The sequence below is a fragment of the Oncorhynchus nerka genome, linkage group LG10, assembly GCF_034236695.1.
Source record: "Oncorhynchus nerka isolate Pitt River linkage group LG10, Oner_Uvic_2.0, whole genome shotgun sequence".
Lineage (NCBI taxonomy): Eukaryota > Metazoa > Chordata > Actinopteri > Salmoniformes > Salmonidae > Oncorhynchus > Oncorhynchus nerka.
This window is the reverse complement of record NC_088405.1, coordinates 41,842,334-41,866,172: the sequence shown is the minus strand read 5'-3', so window position 1 is coordinate 41,866,172 and position 23,839 is coordinate 41,842,334. Positions and strand designations below refer to the sequence as shown.

Genomic DNA, 23,839 nt, shown 5'->3' with positions numbered 1-23,839 from the left:
ATCTGGACCCTCTATTTCTGAAACTATCTGCCGCCATTGTCGCAACCCCTATTACCAGCCTGTTCAACCTCTCTTTCATATCGTCTGAGATCCCCAAGGATTGGAAAGCTGCCGCAGTCATCCCCTTCTTCAAAGGGGGAGACACCCTGGACCCAAACTGCTATAGACCTATATCCATCCTGCCCTGCCTATCTAAGGTCTTCGAAAGCCAAGTCAACAAACAGGTCACTGACCATCTCGAATCCCACCGTACCTTCTCCGCTGTGCAATCTGGTTTCCGAGCCGGTCACGGGTGCACCTCAGCCACGCTCAAGGTACTAAACGATATCATAACCGCCATCGATAAAAGACAGTACTGTGCAGCCGTCTTCATCGACCTCGCCAAGGCTTTCGACTCTGTCAATCATCATATTCTTATCGGCAGACTCAATAGCCTCGGTTTCTCGGATGACTGCCTTGCCTGGTTCACCAATTACTTTGCAGACAGAGTTCAGTGTGTCAAATCGGAGGGCATGCTGTCCGGTCCTCTGGCAGTCTCTATGGGGTGCCACAGGGTTCAATTCTCGGGCCGACTCTTTTCTCTGTATATATCAATGATGTTGCTCTTGCTGCGGGCGATTCCCTGATCCACCTCTACGCAGACGACACCATTCTATATACTTTCGGCCCGTCATTGGACACTGTGCTATCTAACCTCCAAACGAGCTTCAATGCCATACAGCACTCCTTCCGTGGCCTCCAACTGCTCTTAAACGCGAGTAAAACCAAATGCATGCTTTTCAACCGATCGCTGCCTGCACCCGCATGCCCGACTAGCATCACCACCCTGGATGGTTCCGACCTTGAATATGTGGACATCTATAAGTACCTAGGTGTCTGGCTAGACTGCAAACTCTCCTTCCAGACTCACATCAAACATCTCCAATCGAAAATCAAATCAAGAGTCGGCTTTCTATTCCGCAACAAAGCCTCCTTCACTCACGCCGCCAAGCTACCCTAGTAAAACTGACTATCCTACCGATCCTCGACTTCGGCGATGTCATCTACAAAATGGCTTCCAACACTCTACTCAGCAAACTGGATGCAGTCTATCATAGTGCCATCCGTTTTGTCACCAAAGCACCTTATACCACCCACCACTGCGACTTCTATGCTCTAGTCGGCTGGCCCTCGCTACATATTCGTCGCCAGACCCACTGGCTCCAGGTCATCTACAAGTCCATGCTAGGTAAAGCTCCGCCTTATCTCAGTTCACTGGTCACGATGGCAACACCCATCCGTAGCACACGCTCCAGCAGGTGTATCTCACTGATCATCCCTAAAGCCAACACCTCATTTGGCCGCCTTTCGTTCCAGTACTCTGCTGCCTGTGACTGGAACGAACTGCAAAATCGCTGAAGTTGGAGACTTTTATCTCCCTCACCAACTTCAAACATCAGCTATCCGAGCAGCTAACCGATCGCTGCAGCTGTACATAGTCTATTGGTAAATAGCCCACCCATTTTCACCTACCTCATTCCCATACTGTTTTTATACTGTTTTTTTTATTTATTTATTTACTTTTCTGCTCTTTTGCACACCAATATCTCTACCTGTACATGACCATCTGATCATTTATCACCCCAGTGTTAATCTGCAAAATTGTATTATTCGCCTACCTCCTCATGCCTTTTGCACACATTGTATATAGACTGCCCATTTTTTTTTCTACTGTGTTATTGACTTGTTAATTGTTTACTCCATGTGTAACTCTGTGTTGTCTGTTCACACTGCTATGCTTTATCTTGGCCAGGTCGCAGTTGCAAATGAGAACTTGTTCTCAACTAGCCTACCTGGTTAAATAAAGGTGAAATAAAAAATAAATAAATAAAAATTATACTAACGATCTGTACTGTTGGAAATCCTTTTAGAGTACGAGAACACAACGACACATAGTTTGTCACCACAAATATTGTCATCATTGTCAAAGGATAAAGTCAACGTAAATAAATAAACAAATTGCAGTGGAGGTGAGGTGAGGTGAGGCAGAGGTGCATTTACCCCCATGGAATGTAGGACCCTTTGAGCTCAAGTGAAAATCATGTTATTGATGATGAAGTTCATTGTTATGTAGTGTTATTTAATGCATGCAGTGTTATGTAGGGTTACATCGTGTTATGTACTGTTACCTCCAGGCCTGCTGTTCCTTCATCTCTGACAGTGGGCATGGCTCGGGTAGATCTCTGCTCATTTCCCTCAACTCTCTCTGTTGCCTTAGACGCGCCTCCACCTTCGCCGTGATGTCATCACACGACTTACTTAATGACTCGCGGTGGCTGAGGTTGGATGGTAACTCTACGCTGTTCAGGACAACCTCAGAAAATGAAAGACGCTTCATACGGGAGTCACTGGTCCGACAAATAGACTGGTACTTGTCAATGTTCTCATCTGGAAAGAAAACAAATAATCATAATGAATAAGCAATTGTGTGTGTGCGTGTGTGTGTGTGTGTTTGCGTGTGTGCCTGCCTGTGTGTGCTCTAAGAGCCCCGTACCTTGAGCGATGCTGTGGCTGAGTTGCCTGGAACTCATCTCGCTGTGGAACTTGTGCTGCCCGGAGCAGAGACTAAGGAGGTACTGCGCAATCTTAGAACTCTCTGTTACAAAGCTGTGCTTCTTACCACTGGGACCACCACACTCTATGGTCAGCTTACGATGCTGGGGGAGGAGAGACAACTGTCAGGGGGTTGTCTTTTAAATCAAGAGCATTGGAGCTGTTAATGGCAAACCCTTCTGAAAGCACAGTCCAACCTATAAAAAAAAAGGTGCTACGTAGAACCATGTAGGGGTTTTGGGTTTGTCCCCATGGGGGAACCCTTTTTAATGCTAGGTAGAACCTTTTGCAGAGGGTTCTGCATAGAACCCTCTATGTTCATTTCTTCTTAGAACCCCTGTAATTGGTTCTTCCTAGAACCATCTATGAAAGGTTCTACAGAGAACCCTTTAATCTTGAAAGGGTTCTTCCTAGAACCGTCTATAAAAGGTTAAACCAGGCTTTAAAATTGAACTCTTTATGACAATAGACATTCACTTATTGTACAAAACATGAAGAACACCTTCCTAATATTGAAAATCCTAGTTTACAGGCCACACCATACCTTCTAGTCACATTATGCAAGCTTTCAAAACGATGTGTAATTCTTATTGGCATCCAGCCAGAGTGAGGATATCCAACAATTGCACCTTTTTAATCACCCGCAACCTGCATTCAGAATGACTGCCAGGGTGGGGAAGATTGATAAATGAGACTACCTAAACCATCTTGACTGGAACAACCATCTCCGTAATGAGGGCAATAAGTCAACTACTAACAGATTCAATTAGTTTAGAATAAGTATGCTATTTATCTTTGCATCAGATCAAGCAATCAACCAATGCACATGCAAAAACACAGATATTGAAACAAACTGTAGAGCATGCTTTAGAGCATGCTGGGAAATATAATAATGATGGGTGTGGCTGAGTTTTTTACTCTACACAAAGTAAAGAATTACACAAATCACACTCACTTCTGGTTTTCACACCAACACTGGGGTTCTTTTACACCACCGAGTGTTAATTTACCTCTGTTACACTGAAATGTTACACTGAAAAATCAACACTAGGTAATACTGGCCAATTTGCTGTGCACAAATGTTCTCATATTAGGTACAGTTTAAAACATTCTCACATCTTTTTAAACTCTAGAAGGCTAAAGTTGAACCTTTTACTGCAGTGGGCTAAATCAGGGTCATACAGTGTATTCTTGGTAGCCTTAAACAAATCTACGTTGAAACAAAAGTATTCACCTTAAACACATGGTTATGGTCTTAGAGAATTTAAAATAAACACCTGTACCATGTTAGATATAGAGTTGAAATGTATTACATTTTGAGTTTGCATTCCAATATTACATTTCACAGAAAAATAACACTTTTATTTTATTTTAAATCATGTTTATTAATTATGAAATTATGAAAAAACAGTTCTTCGGATGATAAAGGTTCTATGTAGAACCCTTTGACTTTTCAAAGAACCCTCGTCTTCCAAAAATGGTTCTTCTGATGAAAAAGATTCTTGGTAGAACCCAATCCCTCTGAAACGAACCCTTATTTCTTGTGTAAAAAACTACTATCTGGTCTACAGTGGAACTAGTAAAGTACTATAGTAGTTGTAGTACAACCCTAGTATTCCAGTAGTACTCACGTTGGCGGAGATGGTATCGGTCTCCCTCCAGAGGAATCGCCGTGTGACAGTGCGGAGGTGGTTCTTCAGCTCACAGACGATGATTCCTGTGGCACAGACTCCCAGCACCAGCTCCCCCACCACCGGCTTCTTCTCCCGGCCTACCCGATGGAACACCATCCCATACTCTGGAAGCTGCTGGGCGATCTGACGGGGAGATAGAACAAGCACGCTGCAAGGTTGATCGTAGTAAAGGAGAAGAATGTGCTCAACTCAAAATATTATTGTGTAGACAAGTAAACAGAGTGCTTGAAACCAAAATAGATCAAATTAAAAAAAGGGCCAGCACTCACTTGATTATGATTTGCAATAATAGAAGCTTGATTTGAATTGCCTTTAATTTATTGCAAGTAATAATCAAGTGTGAGAGCGGGCCATTTTTTCATGTTGCAGGGCTAAACCAGGTTTGAAAGAGGTTAAACAAGGTTAAACAAGGTTAAAATGAAGATGTTCGACACCTATAAGTCAAATAAAAGTTCTATAAAAAAGTGGTTATTTCAATTCAGTAAATTTACTGAGTGTGTGTGCAAATGCATGCAAACAGTACTGTATACTATATTTATGTGTGTTGTCTCTCCTCTTGCCTACTTTTAGGTACTCGGTTTCTGCCTCCTCTGGCAGCATCTGGGCATTGTTGGCATGTAACCGTGGCAACTCCTCCTTTAGATTGGGCAGAGCCATCTTCTCCAGCATCCTCTTAGACACAAACTGCTCTAGCTGGTAGTAGTTCCTGCCATACAACTGAACAGAGATAACAGGCCTGTCAATGACATGTACTGCCACTAGTGTAGTAGTGTTCCATAGGTACCAAACGGAAGAAAAGTCACTGAAACAAGGAAGGGACTACCTTGACTTGTCCAATAAGAAATGCTCATTTTTGTCATGCGGAGACAAAGGTCTCTTTTACAGATGAGCCCTGTATTATCATCAATATACACATCACTATTCACATCAATACACGAAAAGCAAAACACAATCATAAAAACAAACACATTCTCCAGTAAAAAGGTCCTCAACCAGCCTTTTGAATTGCTCTCTAGACCAATTAATTAAATTTTAGAAAAGCCTAGGAGATTATTCCACAAGTAAGGTACACAGACCCAGTTCCGCGAGGCTGGAACAGGGGGCATAGACCCCTCAGTTGAAACTTGTGCCACCTCAGTTTTTATGCCCCTATATAAAATTAACTAAAAAGTTAAAATGATTGAGTGACAGGTTGGCGTGAAATCTGTATCTCCGCTGCGCTCTATCAGCACCACGGACAGAGCGCGCCTCGGAGTGTGTGTGTGTTTGTGTGTATCAAATCGGTCACATACAGGTGATTAGCAGATGTTATTGCGGGTGTAGCGAAATGCTTGCGCTTCTAGCTCCGACAGTGCAGTAATACCTAACAAGTCATATCTAACAAATTACACAACATATACCCAATACACAGAAATCTAAGTAGCAATGAATTAAGACTATATACATATGATCGGAATGGACTCAGATACAGTAGAATAGTATAGAATACACTATATATATATGAGATGAGTAATGCAAGATATGTAAACATTAAGTCACAAAGATACGGTAGAATATTATAGAATACAGTATATACCATATGAGATGAGTAACGCAAGACATGTAAACATTATTAAGTGACTAAGATACCGTAGAATAGTATAGCATACAGTATATACACATAACTAAAGTGACTAGTGTTTCATTCCTTAAAGTGGACAGTGATTTCTAGTCTATGCCTATAGGCAGCAGCCTTTAATGTGCTAGTGATGGCTGTTTAACAGTCTCTCGGTCCCAGCTTTGCTGCACCTGTACTGACCTCACCTTCTGGATGATAGCGGGTGAACAGGCAGTGGCTGGGGTGGTTGATGTCCTTGATTATCTTTTCGGCTTCCTGTGACATCGGGTGCTGTAGGTGTCCTGGAGGGCAGGTAGTTTGCCCCCCAATAATGGCTTGGGCAGACCGCACTACCCTCTGGAGAGCCTTGCACGTGGGTGGTGCAGTTGCCGTACCAGGCGGTGATACAGCCCGACAGGATGCTTTCAATTGTGCATCTGTAGGTTGAAGAGGCTCTCTTGCGCCTTCTTCACCATGCTGTCTGTGTGGGTGGTCCATTTCAGTTTGTCAGTGATGTGTACGCCAAGGAACTTGAAGCTTCTCCACTGCGGTCCCGTCTCTGTAGATAGGGGGTGTACCCTCTGCTGTTTCCTGAAGTCCACGATCATCTCCTTTGTTTTGTTGACGTTGAGTGAGAGGTTGTTTTCCAGGCACCACACTCCCAGAGCCCTCACCTCCTCCCTGTAGGCTCGTCATTGTTGGTAATCAGGCTTACTACTGTTGTGTCATCTGCAAACTTGATGATTGAGTTGTATCTCACTGTAGTAGGCTGTAGGCTGTTTGGGTAGGCGTAGGCGTTCCCCTTTTGTTTACCGTGTTTGTTTACTAGCCTAAATATAGATTGTGTCATGCCTTTATTGATCTGATATTTTGCTTATAGGCATATTAGTAGGCCTACCGCTATTTTGTTCTGTTCGCTTTCATTCATTCGCATTCGTCTGTATTCTAAGCTAAACTGCTATTCCTTATTTTTGTTAGGCTACTACTTTCAGCATATAGTTTGCATCATTTTGGTAAGACAGCTGTGTGTACGGCTGCATTCACATAGGCGGTTTGCAATAGGTGAATTATCTTATCGATAGTATCTTGTAGCCTATGTTCATTGCCAAAACGGCCTTGCTTTAGGATGTAGGGCGCGCTCCGTTGTGTTGATACAGCGAAGTGGAGATGGGCTACAGATTTCACACCAACCCGTCACTTCAAAAGCACTCAATGGTCTCGGAGTCTCTGCATTTTAACTTTATGTTTATTGTTGAACAGAGTTGAATGACGGGAACCCGGTTTCCAAGATTTACCCCCCAAAACCACTCCCTTTTCCAGGGAATAATCACTGCAAGGAACCGATAAATTATAATAAATCATTTATATGAACAGCATGGCGTGAAGTTGAACTGTTAAATTATATGCGGTGTCTAAATCTGTCTTCTCTATGGTCTCTGCATGATGAATCAATGCTCAGGGTGGGGACAGACAGCCCGTCTCAGTATGGAGCGCAGTTCACAATACATGTAGACAAATCATCTCTTGCAGTCTTTCTCCCTCTCCATCAACTCCATTCAAATTGCATCCAAAATAGATAATCCAATTATAGATTGATATATACCCTATATATAGATAGATGTCCTAACCTGCCTCTTTCAGGCAATACATTCAATGCAGTATTAGCCTTATATTTAGCTAATTAATGATGGGTTATGCATTATAAACTTCTAACTTATCTCTTGCGCACTACGCAAGCACCTGTGCTCCGCTGGCCTATCCTTAAAAAACACTCCTTAGGTAGACTAGAATAGCTTGTTGGACATCATTCTTTTTAGCATGTCACATACCAATAGACTATTCGACGAGGAAAGCAAGCTGTTTTTGCCGAATGTTAAATACAGGATCCAACAGAACTCACAGGTGTGTGAGTGTGCGAAGGCGGTAGGCTATAGCAATTATTTATTCAGACCAATAACCATTCAATCTTCGTGAAGAGAAGTGAAAGCCTTCTGCATCTAATTCCAGTCTTAAACGAGTCAAGGATGCCATTAGAATGATGAAGATAAGGACAACGAAACGTATTTCATTTAACTGCTGAAAACGAGGACGGAATGAAGCAACAATAGAAAGAAAGAGGTAGGCTAATAACATTAGGGGAAATATTATGAAAGGTATATATGCGTCAGCCTACTAATTAGCCTATACAAGTAGGCCCTACTATATTTCAAATTTGCAAGCCTATAGCCTACTTGTAACTTTGTAGGACACATGTGCTCCACCAGAATCTCATGTTCTCTTCTGCTTTATCATGGTTTGACCAGCGTGCGCAATTCCATATAATACAGTATAATACAATACAGTAATACAGTTCACACTCAAAAAGATTAGCCCATTGGAGCTAGTTTCATTTATTTTTTTTTTACCAATGGGGACATATAGCTAGCTACATCTATGAGCTTTTATGTTTTTCTGTCCTGCGTAATGTGCAGTAGTCTATACGATATAGATAATGGAACAATCGTTTGGCCTTTTTTGGGTTTGGGCTCATTAAATGTCACTAATGTAGGGCTCATAAAACATATTTAATATATAGGTCATCAGGCTCAGGTAGCATCAGGTTTCAATTTTCATGCTGATTAAAGCTCTATTAAAAGCTGGACATATTTATATGCTTTTTAATGCTTTTGAATGACACTTCCGTTTTTGTCAGGAAATATCGGGTTACCCGGGAGAAAAGTGCTGTATTCTCGGGATGAAACATTTGTAAAATACCGGAAAATATTTAACCCTAGCATAGCTTGATATAAGCAGAATTCAATATAATTCCAATGGAAGAACCACACAAAATGTTGCCCCTTCACCGATTTCAACTGCCCCCTTACTCACTGGGTCTAAAGGTGCAAAATAAACTAAAAGCAGATTTACCTAAATCAGTGGAGATCGAAGGGATCTCCAGAGTTAGCCATCCCTGAGACGGTCTGGTATCTTGTACATCCGTATGAAGTAAGGTACGGCAGAAGTTTATGGAGCGGGGCTTTATAAACAAAAAGAGTGAAATGCATCGATCTACAAGAGGGGCCAACCTACTTTCTGATACAAAATGCAGTGATGTGTACCGAACCTATTGTCAGTAATAAAGCTTAATGCACTATGATAAACTGCATCCAATGGCTTCCATACAGTGGCATTCATAAGGACAATATTGCAAAAATCTATAACGGCTATGAATGTCGACCGATTGATTTGTTTTCTATCGTTTAATGAAAGGCATGGCCTAATCCTATAAAATAAGCCCAATTTACTATTTATAAGCGGGGAAACGATCAATGAGGGAACCATCGAATTTTACATATGCATATACCATCAGATACATTTTTACTTGATTTTACCTGCATTATGTATCAAATTCAGTTCAACAAAGGCTTTCTGTAAAGCAATGTAGGCAGATTGAAGCTCTGAAAGAACCTGCTCAACCCGCGAGGGCAATAGCATACACAACAGTGTCATCTGCATACAGGTGTATTTTTAACATTTTCTGTAGATAAACCAATATAGTTCATATAGACATGTCACGATCGTCGTCTTGAGGACACCAAGGCGCAGCGTGATATGAATACATCTTATATATTTTAATAAAGACGGAAGCTAAACAAACTACAAAAACAACAAACCGAACGTGAAGCTATAATAATACTAGTGTCGACACAGGCAACTAGACATAGACATAGACAATAACCCACGAAATACCCAAAGAAGATGGCTGCCTAAATATAATAAACACCTGCCTCTAATTGAGAACCAATCTAGGCAACCATAGACATATATAAACACCTAGATGATGAACAACCCCATAAACCTACAAAACCCCTAGACAGTACAAAAACACATACATCACCCATGTCACACCCTGACCTAACCAAAACAATAAAGAAAACAAAGAATACTGAGGACAGGGCATGACAAGACAGTAAAAAGTACAGGACCTTAAATGTATCCTAGTAGGACACCTTTCGTAAATTCAAGGAAATCTGACGTAATACCATCAGAAAAAAACAGTGTCCCGTGTGTCAAGTAATTGTCAAACCAATTACATGACACCTGAAGAAATATACCAATTGCAGTCAATCTTTGAATATATAAAGAGTGGTCAACAGTATCGAAAGCCTTCAATAAGTCATTAGAGGAGAGCTTAGTGCTTCATCCTATCAATACCCTTTACCACATAATTTAACACCAAGGTTGCAGGTCTGTCAGTGAGATGTACTACTTACTCATAAACCTACTGCTCTGGCTGGAAGACTGATTAAGAGCCATACAATCTCTCAGGGTTTTATGGAGAACGTAATCCATTATGTACTTCATCAAATAAAATATTTTAAAAATTAAATATCTGAGACAGTGCTTCACTCAGTTTACCTCAGACATGTAGTCCCCAAACTCAGCCTGTAGAGCGAGAGCTGCCAGGAACATGCCTGTCTCCTCGTTGCAGTACAACCTGTCCTCTAGGATGTCCTTCCGCAGCTGCAAGTAGTACTGGTGAAGCGTCACCCTGTGTCTTGGAACACCACAACAATGTACATTTCTTTAACGAAAAAACTGATAACTGCATTTCACTAACAGTTCATGACACCAAATCTCCAGATACTTTAAATAAAAAAAGTATTGCAGACTCACAATATGAAGGAGATATCATCAACAAAAAACTTGATCCTTAGAAAAACAAGAAAAGAGGTCGACACTACTTTCTTCCAACTGTCAGGAGCAACTTTAGAGATTTTCGTCTCGTGGTCCAAGAAGAAATATTCATCATCTAAATGAAAGGAAATATATATGACATTATAAAATCAACTTTACAGATGTAGCATCTTAATTTGAGCCAGCTTGCTACAGCAGGAAAATAATACTGCCGCAACAGGAAATGTGAATTATTATGTGGATTATAATGAATTTACATTTTTTTTGTAGGGGTCGATACATTTTTAGTTAGGGAAAATCAAGTCTGACATTTTAAAGTAGAAATGACAAACTTTAGATGCCTTTTTAAACCTTAAATACACTACAAGTTTGCATGCCCTGCAAACTTCTCAGCAACAAAAGAGTGATCAAATTAAGATCCTACATCTGTATCTTTATGAGACACAAAGCTGTCGTCAGTTTCTTACCGTCGATGTAGGCCAGTCCGAAGTAGAAGTGCTCCACCAGGTTAGCGTGAGCCACCACCATGTCGAACACGTCCCTCCCTCTGGACTTCATGTCACATCTGACCAATACAGACTGACCACTGGGCAACACCACAATGACCTCCCTCTGAGACGAACAAGACCTGCCCTTCTTAGACTGGTGGGAAGAGAGGGATGACGAAGGAGTGAGAGAAAAAGAGAGAGAGAGAGAGAGAGGGAGAGGGAGACACAAACATACACACAAACAGAAAGGAGGGTAAAAAAAAAAGATACACTCAAGGACAAAAATCATTAATATTGTGGTAAATGTTCTTACCACTATGGATCCGGGTAGCTCCAGAACTACCTGGGGTTCGTCAGCCATTCTGATAAACTCGGGACCAAGAGCCTGACAAGACACAACACGATGTAAACACAGCAATGCGGATACACAATCGCACCATGATAACATTGCTACACACAGAAACAATACTAACACCACAACACACAGACACACACACACACTCACTAACACACGTCCGTACACTCTCCAGTCTGTGTGTAGGATGCACCAACCCTGGTTGTGACCGTCACTATGCTCCAGCAGCACTGCAGTCTGAAGTCAAGACTGATAAACCAGAACTGGATCGGAGGTGACAGCTACCTCAATCTCACTGGGGCCATGACGTCAAAGGCTAAGCTGACTGAACCTAGTTTATTGTATCTTCGTTTCATCCCCACACACACTTTGCTGCATGTACACATCCTAGTTATGAAAGAAAAACTATTTTTCCTGTAAAAAAACCTTGAATGTACTTTGAGCAACATACAAATCAATCAAAGTATCTAAGAAACTGGGATTCTAGCTTAAACTGTATAGGAGCCATATGCCCCATAGGACAAACTATGAGAATAAGAAGAAGTACACAGTCTATAGAATCTATGATTTAGAGTCATGCTCTTGTGTATTATTACCCCCAGAGCCCAGCAAATAACTCCATGGGTCTCAGCCAACATCACAGGGTGTCATAGATAGATCATAGACAAACGGACAGACGGATGGATGTAGGTATGGCTGTAGGTACGGATGGACAGACAGACTTACCTTGGCTTTCCTCTGGGTGAGGCTGGCTGAGGAGTCGCTGAAAGTGATGGAGGGGCTGGGGGATTGGGGTGCGCCCTTTGAGGGGACGCCAATGTAGGGGCTCTGGCACAGCCAGCTACTACTACTTTCTCTGTGTCTGAGACCCTGTGGCAGTCTTGAAGGACAGGGGAGAAAGAATCGGAGGGAGAAGATGGAGAGATTCAAAGAAAGAGAGATAGTCAGAGAGGGAAGGAGAGAAAGAGAGAGCGAGAGAGAGAAATAAACAAGGACAATGTGCAGAAGAGGACAGGGGAGATGAGTGACACACAGACAGTGTCATTGTTGCTCAGAGTCAAAGACAACAAGTAGTGAGAGATATATATAGAAAGTTCAGAAAGAGCGTGTGAAGGAAATTTTACTTTGTGAAGAAACAGTCTTGAAATGTTAATCTGGTCTTTGGTGTCATAAACAATCCTTGGTTTCTGCCTAAGTCTGGTGAGGATATGAGGAGAGGGGGGGGGAGTCATGACCTTCTCCTGAGGACTATCTGGTGGAACACCCAGAATATGTTTGTTAAGTTAAGATAGACAGATGCCAGTACCAGCCCTATGAACTATGCCTATTTAACGTGTCTGTAACCAGTATATAAGGGGACTAACGGGAACCTCTCCAGGTTGGAACCTCTCCAGCGCGCTGATAATAAACAATGATTCATTTAAGATGGACTTTGTGTCCCTGTGTAAGAAACTCCACTTGGTGCTGCGAGCAGGGGCTCTCTTCTTGCCCCATATGCATCTTTTATGATTCTCTTCTCGTTACTTGCTTTGATTCTGCCTGTGGAGCTTTCCAGTGGGGATCTGCGAGGAAAAGCGGTGGCGCATTTTATGAAGTGCGAGGGAAAGACAAGATTAATATTTTCAAGACTGTTTCTTCACAAAGTAAAATTTCCTTCACAACAGGCTTTAATCTTGTGCCTTATTCCAAAACACTTTTTTTTGTTACATTTTCCAAGACTTTTACAGCATTAGTTACTCATTATCAAGTTCGTTGTAGACAACATAAAATCATTCATTTTTGTCCATTTTCATGTATAATCTTAGCAAAAAGGGTTCGTCAAACATTTCTCCAATGGAGTCAGCAGAAGAACCCTTTTAGGTTCTAGATAGCACTTTTTTTCCAAAGACTGTAGGATACAGTAACGGATGAGGGCGTGCATATTTCCCAGAGTCTACAGTGCCTTGCGAAAGTATTCGGCCCCCTTGAACTTTGCGACCTTTTGCCACATTTCAGGCTTCAAACATAAAGATATAAAACTGTATTTTTTTGTGAAAATTCAACAACAAGTGGGACACAATCATGAAGTGGAACAACATTTATTGGATATTTCAAACTTTTTTAACAAATCAAAAACTGAAAAATTGGGCGTGCAAAATATTCAGCCCCTTTACTTTCAGTGCAGCAAACTCTCTCCAGAAGTTCAGTGAGGATCTCTGAATGATCCAATGTTGACCTAAATGATTAATGATGATAAATACAATCCACCTGTGTGTAATCAAGTCTCCGTATAAATGCACCTGCACTGTGATAGTCTCAGAGGTCCGTTAAAAGCGCAGAGAGCATCATGAAGAACAAGGAACACACCAGGCAGGTCCGAGATACTGCTGTGAAGAAGTTTAAAGCCGGATTTGGATACAAAAAGATTTCCCAAGCTTTAAACATCCCAAGGAGCACTGTGCAAGCGATAATATTGAAATGGAAGGAGTATCAGACCACTGCAAATCTACCAAGACCTGGCCGTCCCTCTAAACTTTCAGCTCATAAAAGGAGAAGACTGATCAGAGATGCAGCCAAGAGGCCCATGATCACTCTGGATGAACTGCAGAGATCTACAGCTGAGGTGGGACACTCTGTCCATAGGACAACAATCAGTCGTATGTTGCACAAATCTGGCCTTTATGGAAGAGTGGCAAGAAGAAAGCCATTTCTTAAAGATATCCATAAAAAGTGTCGTTTAAAGTTTGCCACAAGCCACCTGGGAGACACACCAAACATGTGGAAGAAGGTGCTCTGGTCAGATGAAACCAAAATTGAACTTTTTGGCAACAATGCAAAACGTTATGTTTGGCGTAAAAGCAACTCAGCTCATCACCCTGAACACACCATCCCCACTGTCAAACATGGTGGTGGCAGCATCATGGTTTGGGCCTGCTTTTCTTCAGCAGGGACAGGGAAGATGGTTAAAATTGATGGGAAGATGGATGGAGCCAAATACAGGACCATTCTGGAAGAAAACCTGATGGAGTCTGCAAAAGACCTGAGACTGGGACGGAGATTTGTCTTCCAACAAGACAATGATCCAAAACATAAAGCAAAATCTACAATGGAATGGTTCAAAAATAAACATATCCAGGTGTTAGAATGGCCAAGTCAAAGTCCAGACCTGAATCCAATCGAGAATCTGTGGAAAGAACTGAAAACTGCTGTTCACAAATGCTCTCCATCCAACCTCACTGAGCTCAAGCTGTTTTGCAAGGAGGAATGGGAAAAAATGTCAGTCTCTCGATGTGCAAAACTGATCGAGACATACCCCAAGCGACTTACAGCTGTAATCGCAGCAAAAGGTGGCGCTACAAAGTATTAACTTAAGGGGGCTGAATAATTTTGCACGCCCAATTTTTCAGTTTTTGATTTGTTAAAAAAGTTTGAAATCCAATAAATGTCGTTCCACTTCATGATTGTGTCCCACTTGTTGTTGATTCTTCACAAAAAAATACAGTTTTATATCTTTATGTTTGAAGCCTGAAATGTGGCAAAAGGTCGCAAAGTTCAAGGGGGCCGAATACTTTCGCAAGGCACTGTATCTGGTTGTTTAAAGTCTGAGGATACACACAGGTCAGTCCCACAGGTAGGTGTGTTTGTGTGTGTGTGTGTGTGTGTGTGTGTGTGTGTGTATGTTCATCTGCTTCGTTAGCCATGTACGCAACATTTCCAGGTATATATACCGGTCTATGTTCGGTGGGTATGCAGGGGTGGGCGAGCTCCTGGCTTTCTGTCTCCAGGGTTTGTGAAGTAAACTTTCTGTAACACAAATACCAAACGACACTGATAGAACAGATACTTTAGGAATAAATAGGCCTAGTACAAACATTTGTTCAGTTCAAAGATACTTAAATATTTTAAACATGCCACACATTATACTGTTATACCTATTGCAAGCAACAGTTTACACATATTACACTAAGAAGAGGAACCTTTCCCTCTGGATGCATGTCAGCAGCTTCCACATTCCACAGCAACATTTATCTCATTAACTGTAAAGAGCAAATGAACCATTAGGAGTGCTTAAGATCATCTAGAACATTCTTCAACAAATGAAACACGGAAATCTCATTTTTTTTGTACAGTATTAACAAATATCATGAAAAACAGAGCTGTCGAGCTACTCCTCTGCAAATCCAGAATTAAGTCACACAAATATTTTTTTTCCCATGAGTCACTAAACATGAAAAACCAAAACTGTATAGCGCTTTAGTTTACAGTGCTGAAATAACGTTAACATCCAGAAAGTAATAGTAAACAGTAAATAACACTGCAACGACCAGGTAAGAATGTAGTAATAACCTGTTAGAGATAAACTACAATCACCAAAAGTACTCCTGCTCATCGAACATCCCATTCCAAAATTATAACCATTAGTATGGAGTTGGTTCCCCCTTTGCTGCTAGAACAGCCTCCACTATTCTGGGAAGGCTTTACACTAGACGTTGGAACACACTAGATGTTGGAGTGCTCAGGACCTCAGACTGGGGCGAAGGTTCACCTTCCAACAGGACAATGACCCTGAGCACACAGCCAAGACAACAGAGGAGTGGCTTCGGGACAAGTCTCTGAATGTTCTTGAGTTGCCCAGCCAGAGCTTGGAATTGAACCCGATCAAACATCTCTGGAGACCTCTAAATATCTGTGCAGCAACGCTCCCCATCCAACCTGACAAAGCTTGAGAGGATCTGCAGAGAAGAATGGGAGAAACTCCCCAAATACAGGTGTGCCAAGGTTGTAGCGTCATACCCAAGATGTCTCAAGGCTGTAATCGCTTCCAAAGGTGCTTCCGCAAAGTACTGAGTAAAGGGTCTGAATACTAATGTCAATAAAGGTAATCTTTTCTTTTTGTGCAAACATTTCTACAAACCTGTTTTCACTTTGTCATTATGGGGTATCGTGTGTAGGTTGATGAGGATATTTAAAAAAAAATCAATTTTAGAAATAAGGTTGTAACGTAACAAAATGTGGAACAAGTCAAGAGGTCTGAATACTTTCCGAATGCACTTTGTGTGTGAAATTGGTTTTGATGTAGAATGGACCACTATCATGCACCAGTCTCAAAACAGGGGCAGGGGAAAAAAATATACATGTCATCTATGCACTTAAGTAGCGAATGAATCACGCCTTTCCCATGGTTCATTTTCCTACCAGCCAGGTAGGCTTTACTCCTGTTGTAAAGGGAAGCAATGTGCTTAATATTAGGAAGGTTGAGAAATAAATACATTAGGCCTAGCCTATAGAGAGCTGAGGGATCCTTCCCTTTTTTAATACAGGCCATCAAAACTATGTTTTCTCACGCAATTGTATAGCCAATAGAAATGTTGTGCAGCACGAGTTCTGGGGTTCTGGGGCTTCTACAAAAGTTCCAAGTACATTCTTCCATTTTTTTAATAAAAATAAAATCTAACAATAACAAACCATACATAGACAAAAGACAACGCATGCTCAGACCCACATGTTTCCACCCATTCAATTTCTAATGGTTGTAAGACTATGCCAGTGATCTACAACTGGTTGACAAGGCATTCCTAGTTGATCAACAAACATTTCTGTAAAAAAAATCCAACGATAAAGCTTTGCATTTCTATGTTTTATTTATTTTTTGCTGTTGGCGGTAGGTGCGTTTGATTCAGAAGCCCTAGCGCCGGGAAGGCAGAGTGTTCCCATTTGAACCAGTTCATGCTCCGCCTACTCGGCAGGCCCAAAGAGCAAATCAAGTGCACTTATATATAGGCCTACTGTTGGCCAATCAGAATGCTCAGATCACCGTGTCTGCACAGTTTCCTCGCACCATAGACTAAAAATAAGCCTTGAACGCACAGCAAAGTTCTTAATGTGAGATTAAAACCATGACTAAACAGATTCAGCGAATACAGGAAAGAGCTGCTGTTTTTATGAGTGAATTCATGTTTAAGTTGTTATTCAGCACTGTCAACACTTTGTTCAACACTTTTATAATGCATAAAATGTGCGTTCTCCCTACTTCCACTCACACTACAACCAGAACTGCAGCTGCTACGAATGAGTATAGTAAAATGTTTCGTCAAACTTTCGGTATTATTAGCGGCTTGTGCCTTTTTTAATATCGAGGAATATTTCACTTTCTCTGGTCATAGGGGTAACATGAATTGGTGCATGAGGTAGAAAGTTTTGCCATCAGCTGGAAGACTGTGTCCCTTTTTCTCAGAGGAGGGAGAGAGAGAGGAGGGTCTGTGAGTTGCATGAGAGGCAATCTCACCGCTGCTCCCTTCCCTTAGACTGACCATCAGTTGCAGGCCATCAGTCCAGTAAAGGTGCCTCACGAGGAATACTACAAACTATATATAACCAGTGTGATCATATACCTAAAATGTTGAAATATACTTTCAGAATGTTCTGGGAAGAACAACATTGGCAGGCTAATTTAAGCACAGCCATTCTGAAGTGATAATTTCTTGTGCCTATAGCCTACTGCACAAACCTCATTGCTACAGAACTGGATTTAATTGGTTAATGTTGCAAACAACTTGTCTTTTTTAAGTCATGTATAAAAATAATCATAAGCATTTTGACTCAGAAAGTGATCTTGACTCAGGAACGGTTGGTGACCACTTCTCTATGCCAAATGACATCCAGTTGCACTATTCTTTTTCTCTCTGTAGCCCTTTTTTTTAAAAATATATTTAAATAATAATGCATTTGATTCATCCACAGTCTTAATGATGGAGGGTCAATTGATTTCTAGTTTTTAATAAGCAAATGTTTTTTCAAAATGATTGACGAGAAAAAGTACAGACCAACCCATTGGGTGTCTCACCGCACCCTCATTTGACAAGTCTTGAAAGATGCAAGTAGACGGATTAAAAGTACATTTATACAGTAAAACTTCTGAAAGCAAACTTTCTAATTCCGCCCATAACTTTTGAACTTAATAGCAATCACAGAAAGCATGAATCATTGAGTCCTGTTATCTTAAGACATTACTCTGCCTTGTGCTATAGAATTTGTGCATTTTGACTCCTGTATAATATTCATTACCTATGTTCCAATAATCCCTCCATTTTGTGCCAATATCAGTTCTTTTGAGGTCTTGGCAGTTGGATAGGCTTTCTGCAAGGTTTTGTATATCTTAAATTCATACTGGGTATCCTTTTCGGACACAAAATTCCCTCAACATTGCTCGGATGCCCAAATGATATGATATATTTTTTAACCCAGTATATTGTTGGAGATCAAAAAAAATGTACTCCATTTTAAAGAGCTTTTCTTACTTTGAGAAAAAAGGAGCAGTCTTTTGTAGTTGGAAAAAGTCAATCTCTAGGTGTCCTGTAAAATATTTGTAGAGATTACATTTTTCAGCCTCTTTGGAGGCTCCTTGAATTTGCCTTTTTTTATTGCTATGTCTGTCTAACTTGCTGAATGTGTGATTTAGGTCACCTGCTAAAATATTAGTTCCAGTCTGTGTTTGATCTTATATAGCTTGAATTATATCTAAAAACACTAGAGGATGGGGGGATATACAATGAAATCAATGTGTATTTCTCACCATGTTAAGGTACAATAAACATTTAGAAAACGTCCTTCTTCGTCTGTGTGCTGGGACATAAGGGAAAAGGGTGTATTGTTTATCAGACTGCCTACACCTCTACAGTTACTACAGTAGGTGGCATCATAGGCCTCTCCAACCGAGCTCCTCCTTAAATATTACATTTCTGCTTTTCTGAAGTAACTCTTGCAGAAAAACCACATCTGCTGACAATCTCTTTAAATGTTCAATAACCTTCATCTATGTAATGAACTGGATTTTGTTGGCCTTTGTTGTATAGAATCAAAGATCAAAGAATCAAAGTTCCGTCTGTCATTGAAAAACCAGATAAAACAGTTTAGCAGATGTCATATGAGGGCGGTGGACATCCGATGTATATAGAAGAGTCAAAGTATGAATACATAGTTATTGTACACATTACATACAATTGAAGTCGGAAGTTTACATACACCTTAGCCAAATACATTTAAACTCAGTTTTTCACAATTCCTGAAATGGAAAAAAATTCCCTGTCTTACGTCAGTTAGGATCACCACTTAATTTTAAGAATGTGAAATGTCAGAATAATAGTAGAGAGAATTATTTATTTCAGCTTTTATTCCTTTCATCACATTTGCAATAGGTCAGAAGTTTACATACACTCAATTAGTATTTGGTAGCATTGCCTTTAAATTGTTTAACTTGGGTCTAACGTTCCGGGTAGCCTTCCACAAGCTTCCCACAATAAGTTGGGTGAATATTGGCCCATTCCTCCTGACATAGCTGGTGTAACTGAGTCAGGTTTGTAAGGCCTCCTTGCTCGCACACGATTTTTCAATTCTGCCCACAAATGTTCTATAGGATTGAGGTCAGAGCTTTGTCAAGGCCACTCCAATACCTGCACACGGTTTTTCAATTCTGCCCACAAATGTTCTATAGGATTGAGGTCAGAGCTTTGTCAAGGCCACTCCAATACCTTTACTTTTTTGCCACAACTTTGGAGGTATGCTTGGGGTCATTGTCCATTTGGAAGACCCATTTGCGACCAGATGTTGCTTCAATATATCCCCATAATTGTCCTTCTCATGATGCCGTCTATTTTGTTATGTACACCAGTCCCTCCTGCAGCAAAGCACCCCACGAACATGATGCTGCCACCCCATGATTCACGGTTGGGATGGTGTTCTTCGGCTTGTAAGCCTCCCCCTTTTCCCTCCAAACATAACAATGGTCATTAAGGCTAAACAGTTCTATTTTTGTTTCATCAGACCAGAGGACATTTCTCCAAAAAGTACGATCTTTGTCCCCATGTGCAGTTGCAAACCGTAGTCTGGCTTTTTATGGCGGTTTTGAAGCAGTGGCTTCTTCCTTGCTAAGTGGCCTTTCAGGTTATGTCAATATAGGACTCGTTTTACTGTGGATATAGATACTTTTGTACCTGTTTCCTCCAGCATCTTCACAAGGTCCTTTGCTGTTGTTCTGGGATTGATTTGCACTTTTTGCACCAAAGTACGTTCATCTCTAGGAGACAGAACGCGTCTCCTTCCTGAGCCGTATGATGGCTGTGTGGTCCCATGGTGTTTAAACTTGCGTACTATTGTTTGCACAGATACATGTGGTACCTTCAGGCATTTGGAAATTGCTCCCAAGGATGAACCAGACTTGTGGAGGTCTACAATTATCTTTCCAAGGTCTTGGCTGATTTTCTTTGATTTTCCCATGATGTCAAGCAAAGACGCTTTTAGTTTGAAGGTAGGCCTTGAAATATATCCACATGTACACCTCCAATTGATTTAAATGATGCCTATCAGCCTTCACAAGCTTCTAAAGCCATGATATCATTTTCTGGAATTTTCCAAGTTGTTTAAAGGCACAGTCTACTTAGTGTATGTAAACTTCTGACTCATTGGAATTGTGATACAGTGAATTATAAGTGAAATAATCTGTCTGTAAACAATTGTTGGAAAAATAACAATTGTTGGAAAAAGTGTCATGCACAAAGTAGATGTCCTAAAACTATAGTTCGTTAACAATACATTTGTGGAGTGGTTGAAAAATGAGTTTTAATGACTCCAACCTAAGTGTATGTAAACCTCCGACTACAACTGTACAATCAAATATATCTTATTCCAAAACATTAACAGTAAACATTATGCATTAGAGCTATAATATAGCTAACGTTAGCTAGCTAATGAGTAGCTGATCTCTACTGGAAGTTTTCATTTAGCTCATCTGGGTTTGTTGCTGTTAGCTAGCGCATGACAAGCCGTAGTCGGACATGACATGAATTACCAACATACTTGTACCATTTATTTTATCACTACATAAATGTGACCCGATTCAGGAAACTAGGTGTATGTCGCAAGTTACGACTTCACAGGAGATTCATTTTGAAAGTAAAAATATATATTTTTTAATCAAAATTTGTTTTTTGCCAGAAATGCCTTCTCGAACATCTGAACTTTCATGTGCCTTAATATCAAACTTCTTTGTCATCTGTAAATACAAATAAAATTGTTAAATTACGAGCCTAGTTGGTTTAGCCACAGCAAAAAAAGTCAGCAACCTTCCTGCTAGCCATGATTGGCTGAGATAATGAGTAGGCTGGACATGCCGAGAGATGAGTTTGGATTGATCGGTGTTGCATCTTGTGTCTTTAAAATGAGCTGCTCCCGTACTGCAGTATTTTTGGTTTAATTCAAATAATACCAGTCGAAAGTTTGGACACACCTACTCATTCAAGGGTTTTTCTTTATTTTTACTATTTTCTACATTGTAGAATAATAGTGAAGACATTAAAACTATGAAATAACACATGGAATCATGTAGTAACCAACAAAGTGTTAAACAAATCAAAACATATTTTATATTTGAGATTCTTCAAAGTAGCCACCCTTTGCCTTGATGACAGCTTTGCACACTCTTGGCATTCTCTCAACCAGATTCATGAAGTAGTCACCTGGAATGCATTTCAATTAACAGATGTGCCTTGTTAAAAGTTAATGTGTGCATTTGAGCCAATCAGTTGTGTTGTGACAAGGTAGAGGTGGTATACAGAAGATAGCCCTATTTGGTAAAAGACCAAGTCCAGATTATGGCAAGAACAGCTCAAATAATCAAATATAAAACGACAGTCCATCATTACTTTAAAACATGAAGGTCAGTCAATACGGAACATTTCAAGAACTTTGAACATTTCTTCAGCTGCAGTCGCAAACATCATCAAGCGCTATGATGAAACTGACTCCCATCAGGACCGCCACAGGAAAGGAAGACCCAGAGTTACCTCTGCTGCAGTGGATTAGTTTATTAGAGTTACCAGCCTCAGAAATTGTAGCCCAAATAAATGCTTGACAGAGTTCAAGTAACAGACACATCTCAACATCAACTGTTCAGAGGGGACTGTGTGAATCAGGTCTTCATGGTCAAATTGCTGCAAAGAAACCACTACTAAAGGACACCAATAAGAAGAAGACTCGCTTGGGCCAAGAAACACAGGCAATGGACATTATACTGGTGGAAATCTGTCCTTGGTCTGATGAGTCCAAATTTGAGCTTATTAGTTCCAATCACCATGTCTTAGTTTTGATGTCCTCACTATTATTGTACAATGTAATTTTTTTTTGTAAAAATAAAGAAAAACCCTTGAATGAGTAGGTATGTCCAAACCTTTAACTGGTACTGTATAGAATGCGTGAACATGTAGGCTGAGCAAACATTTAACAAAGAACACACAAAAAACATAAATCAAGTACTAGTTTGTACTTTGAGACACTTTTCCTTTTTAGGGCTTTTAAGCGCCAACTCCTCTCCTAATGTACCAACATTTTGTGGATTATGTCATTGTAAATACATGAAAGACTGCCACTTAACTAGTGCGGTCAGTTTATAATACTTTGTGGATTAAATTAAAGTATAGTGGCTGGTGGGGGTCTACTTAGGGAGAGTGTGTCCACCGAAAAAACAAAGTGAAATGAGTGGAGGCACCACACATACTTCACGGAAGTGTCTGATACCCAACCAGCTCCCTGCCCCACCGATCCCTGGCATAAAGCCCATCGCCACTCTCACCAATAACCACCATTGGATTTGAGCTATAACGACACACAAGGAATGGCTTGACAACCTGTCCTAATTTGGCCAGAACTTATTAATTTTACAGCAGGTTTGCAAAATAAATAAAACTACATTGTAGTATAGATAAATCCTTCCATCTTTCCCAAGCCAAGCTTGCCCCCCCCCCCCTTTACACACCCCCACCCAAGCCAAGCCTGTCCCAACCTCACCTCTTTTTCCACCCTCCCCTCTTCTCAGAAACATTTACACGCATGCATACATCCACTTACCTGTCCATTCTCATTAATTCACAGACAACATATATACCTTATGCATCCACACACCCAGTCTCTCCTGCCTTCCTATACATATTCACCCTCCCTCACACATCCATTCATATACACGAGCAGGCACGCACATGGGCGCACAAACACACCCATCCATAGAACAGTTATTGCCATGCACTGAGCATACCAAACATTAGGAACACCTATTGACATGCCCTCAGAACAGCCAGACTCTACAAGGTGTCGAAAGCGTTCCACAGGGATGCTGGCCCATGTTGACTCCAACGCTTCCTACGGTTGTTTCAAGTTAGCTGGATGTCCTTTGGGTGGTGGACCATTCTTAATACACATGGGGAACTTTTGAGCGTGAGAATTCCAGCGGAGTTGCAGTCCTTCTTGACAAACCGGTGCGCCTGGCACCTACTACCATACCCTGTTTAAACCGGTGCGCCTGGCACCTACTACCATATCCTGTTCAAAGGCACTTAAATCTTTTATCTTGCCCATTCACCCTCTGAATGGCAAACATACACAATCTAAGTCTCAATTGCCTCAAGACTTA

General features: G+C 40.9%; 1 protein-coding gene across 1 annotated transcript in view; it reads right to left on the bottom strand.

Annotated features, from left to right (window-relative positions):
• The window catches only part of LOC115135333 (tyrosine-protein phosphatase non-receptor type 13-like), a 100,176-nt gene that overhangs the window by 59,525 nt on the left and 16,812 nt on the right, over positions 1–23,839 (bottom strand). The window contains 10 exon segments of the mRNA XM_065023383.1: positions 2,169–2,427; positions 2,534–2,696; positions 4,224–4,409; positions 4,851–5,003; positions 10,282–10,420; positions 10,540–10,675; positions 11,028–11,202; positions 11,362–11,433; positions 12,130–12,283; positions 15,111–15,186. Of these exon segments, the coding sequence (XP_064879455.1) occupies positions 2,169–2,427; positions 2,534–2,696; positions 4,224–4,409; positions 4,851–5,003; positions 10,282–10,420; positions 10,540–10,675; positions 11,028–11,202; positions 11,362–11,433; positions 12,130–12,283; positions 15,111–15,186 (1,513 nt within the window).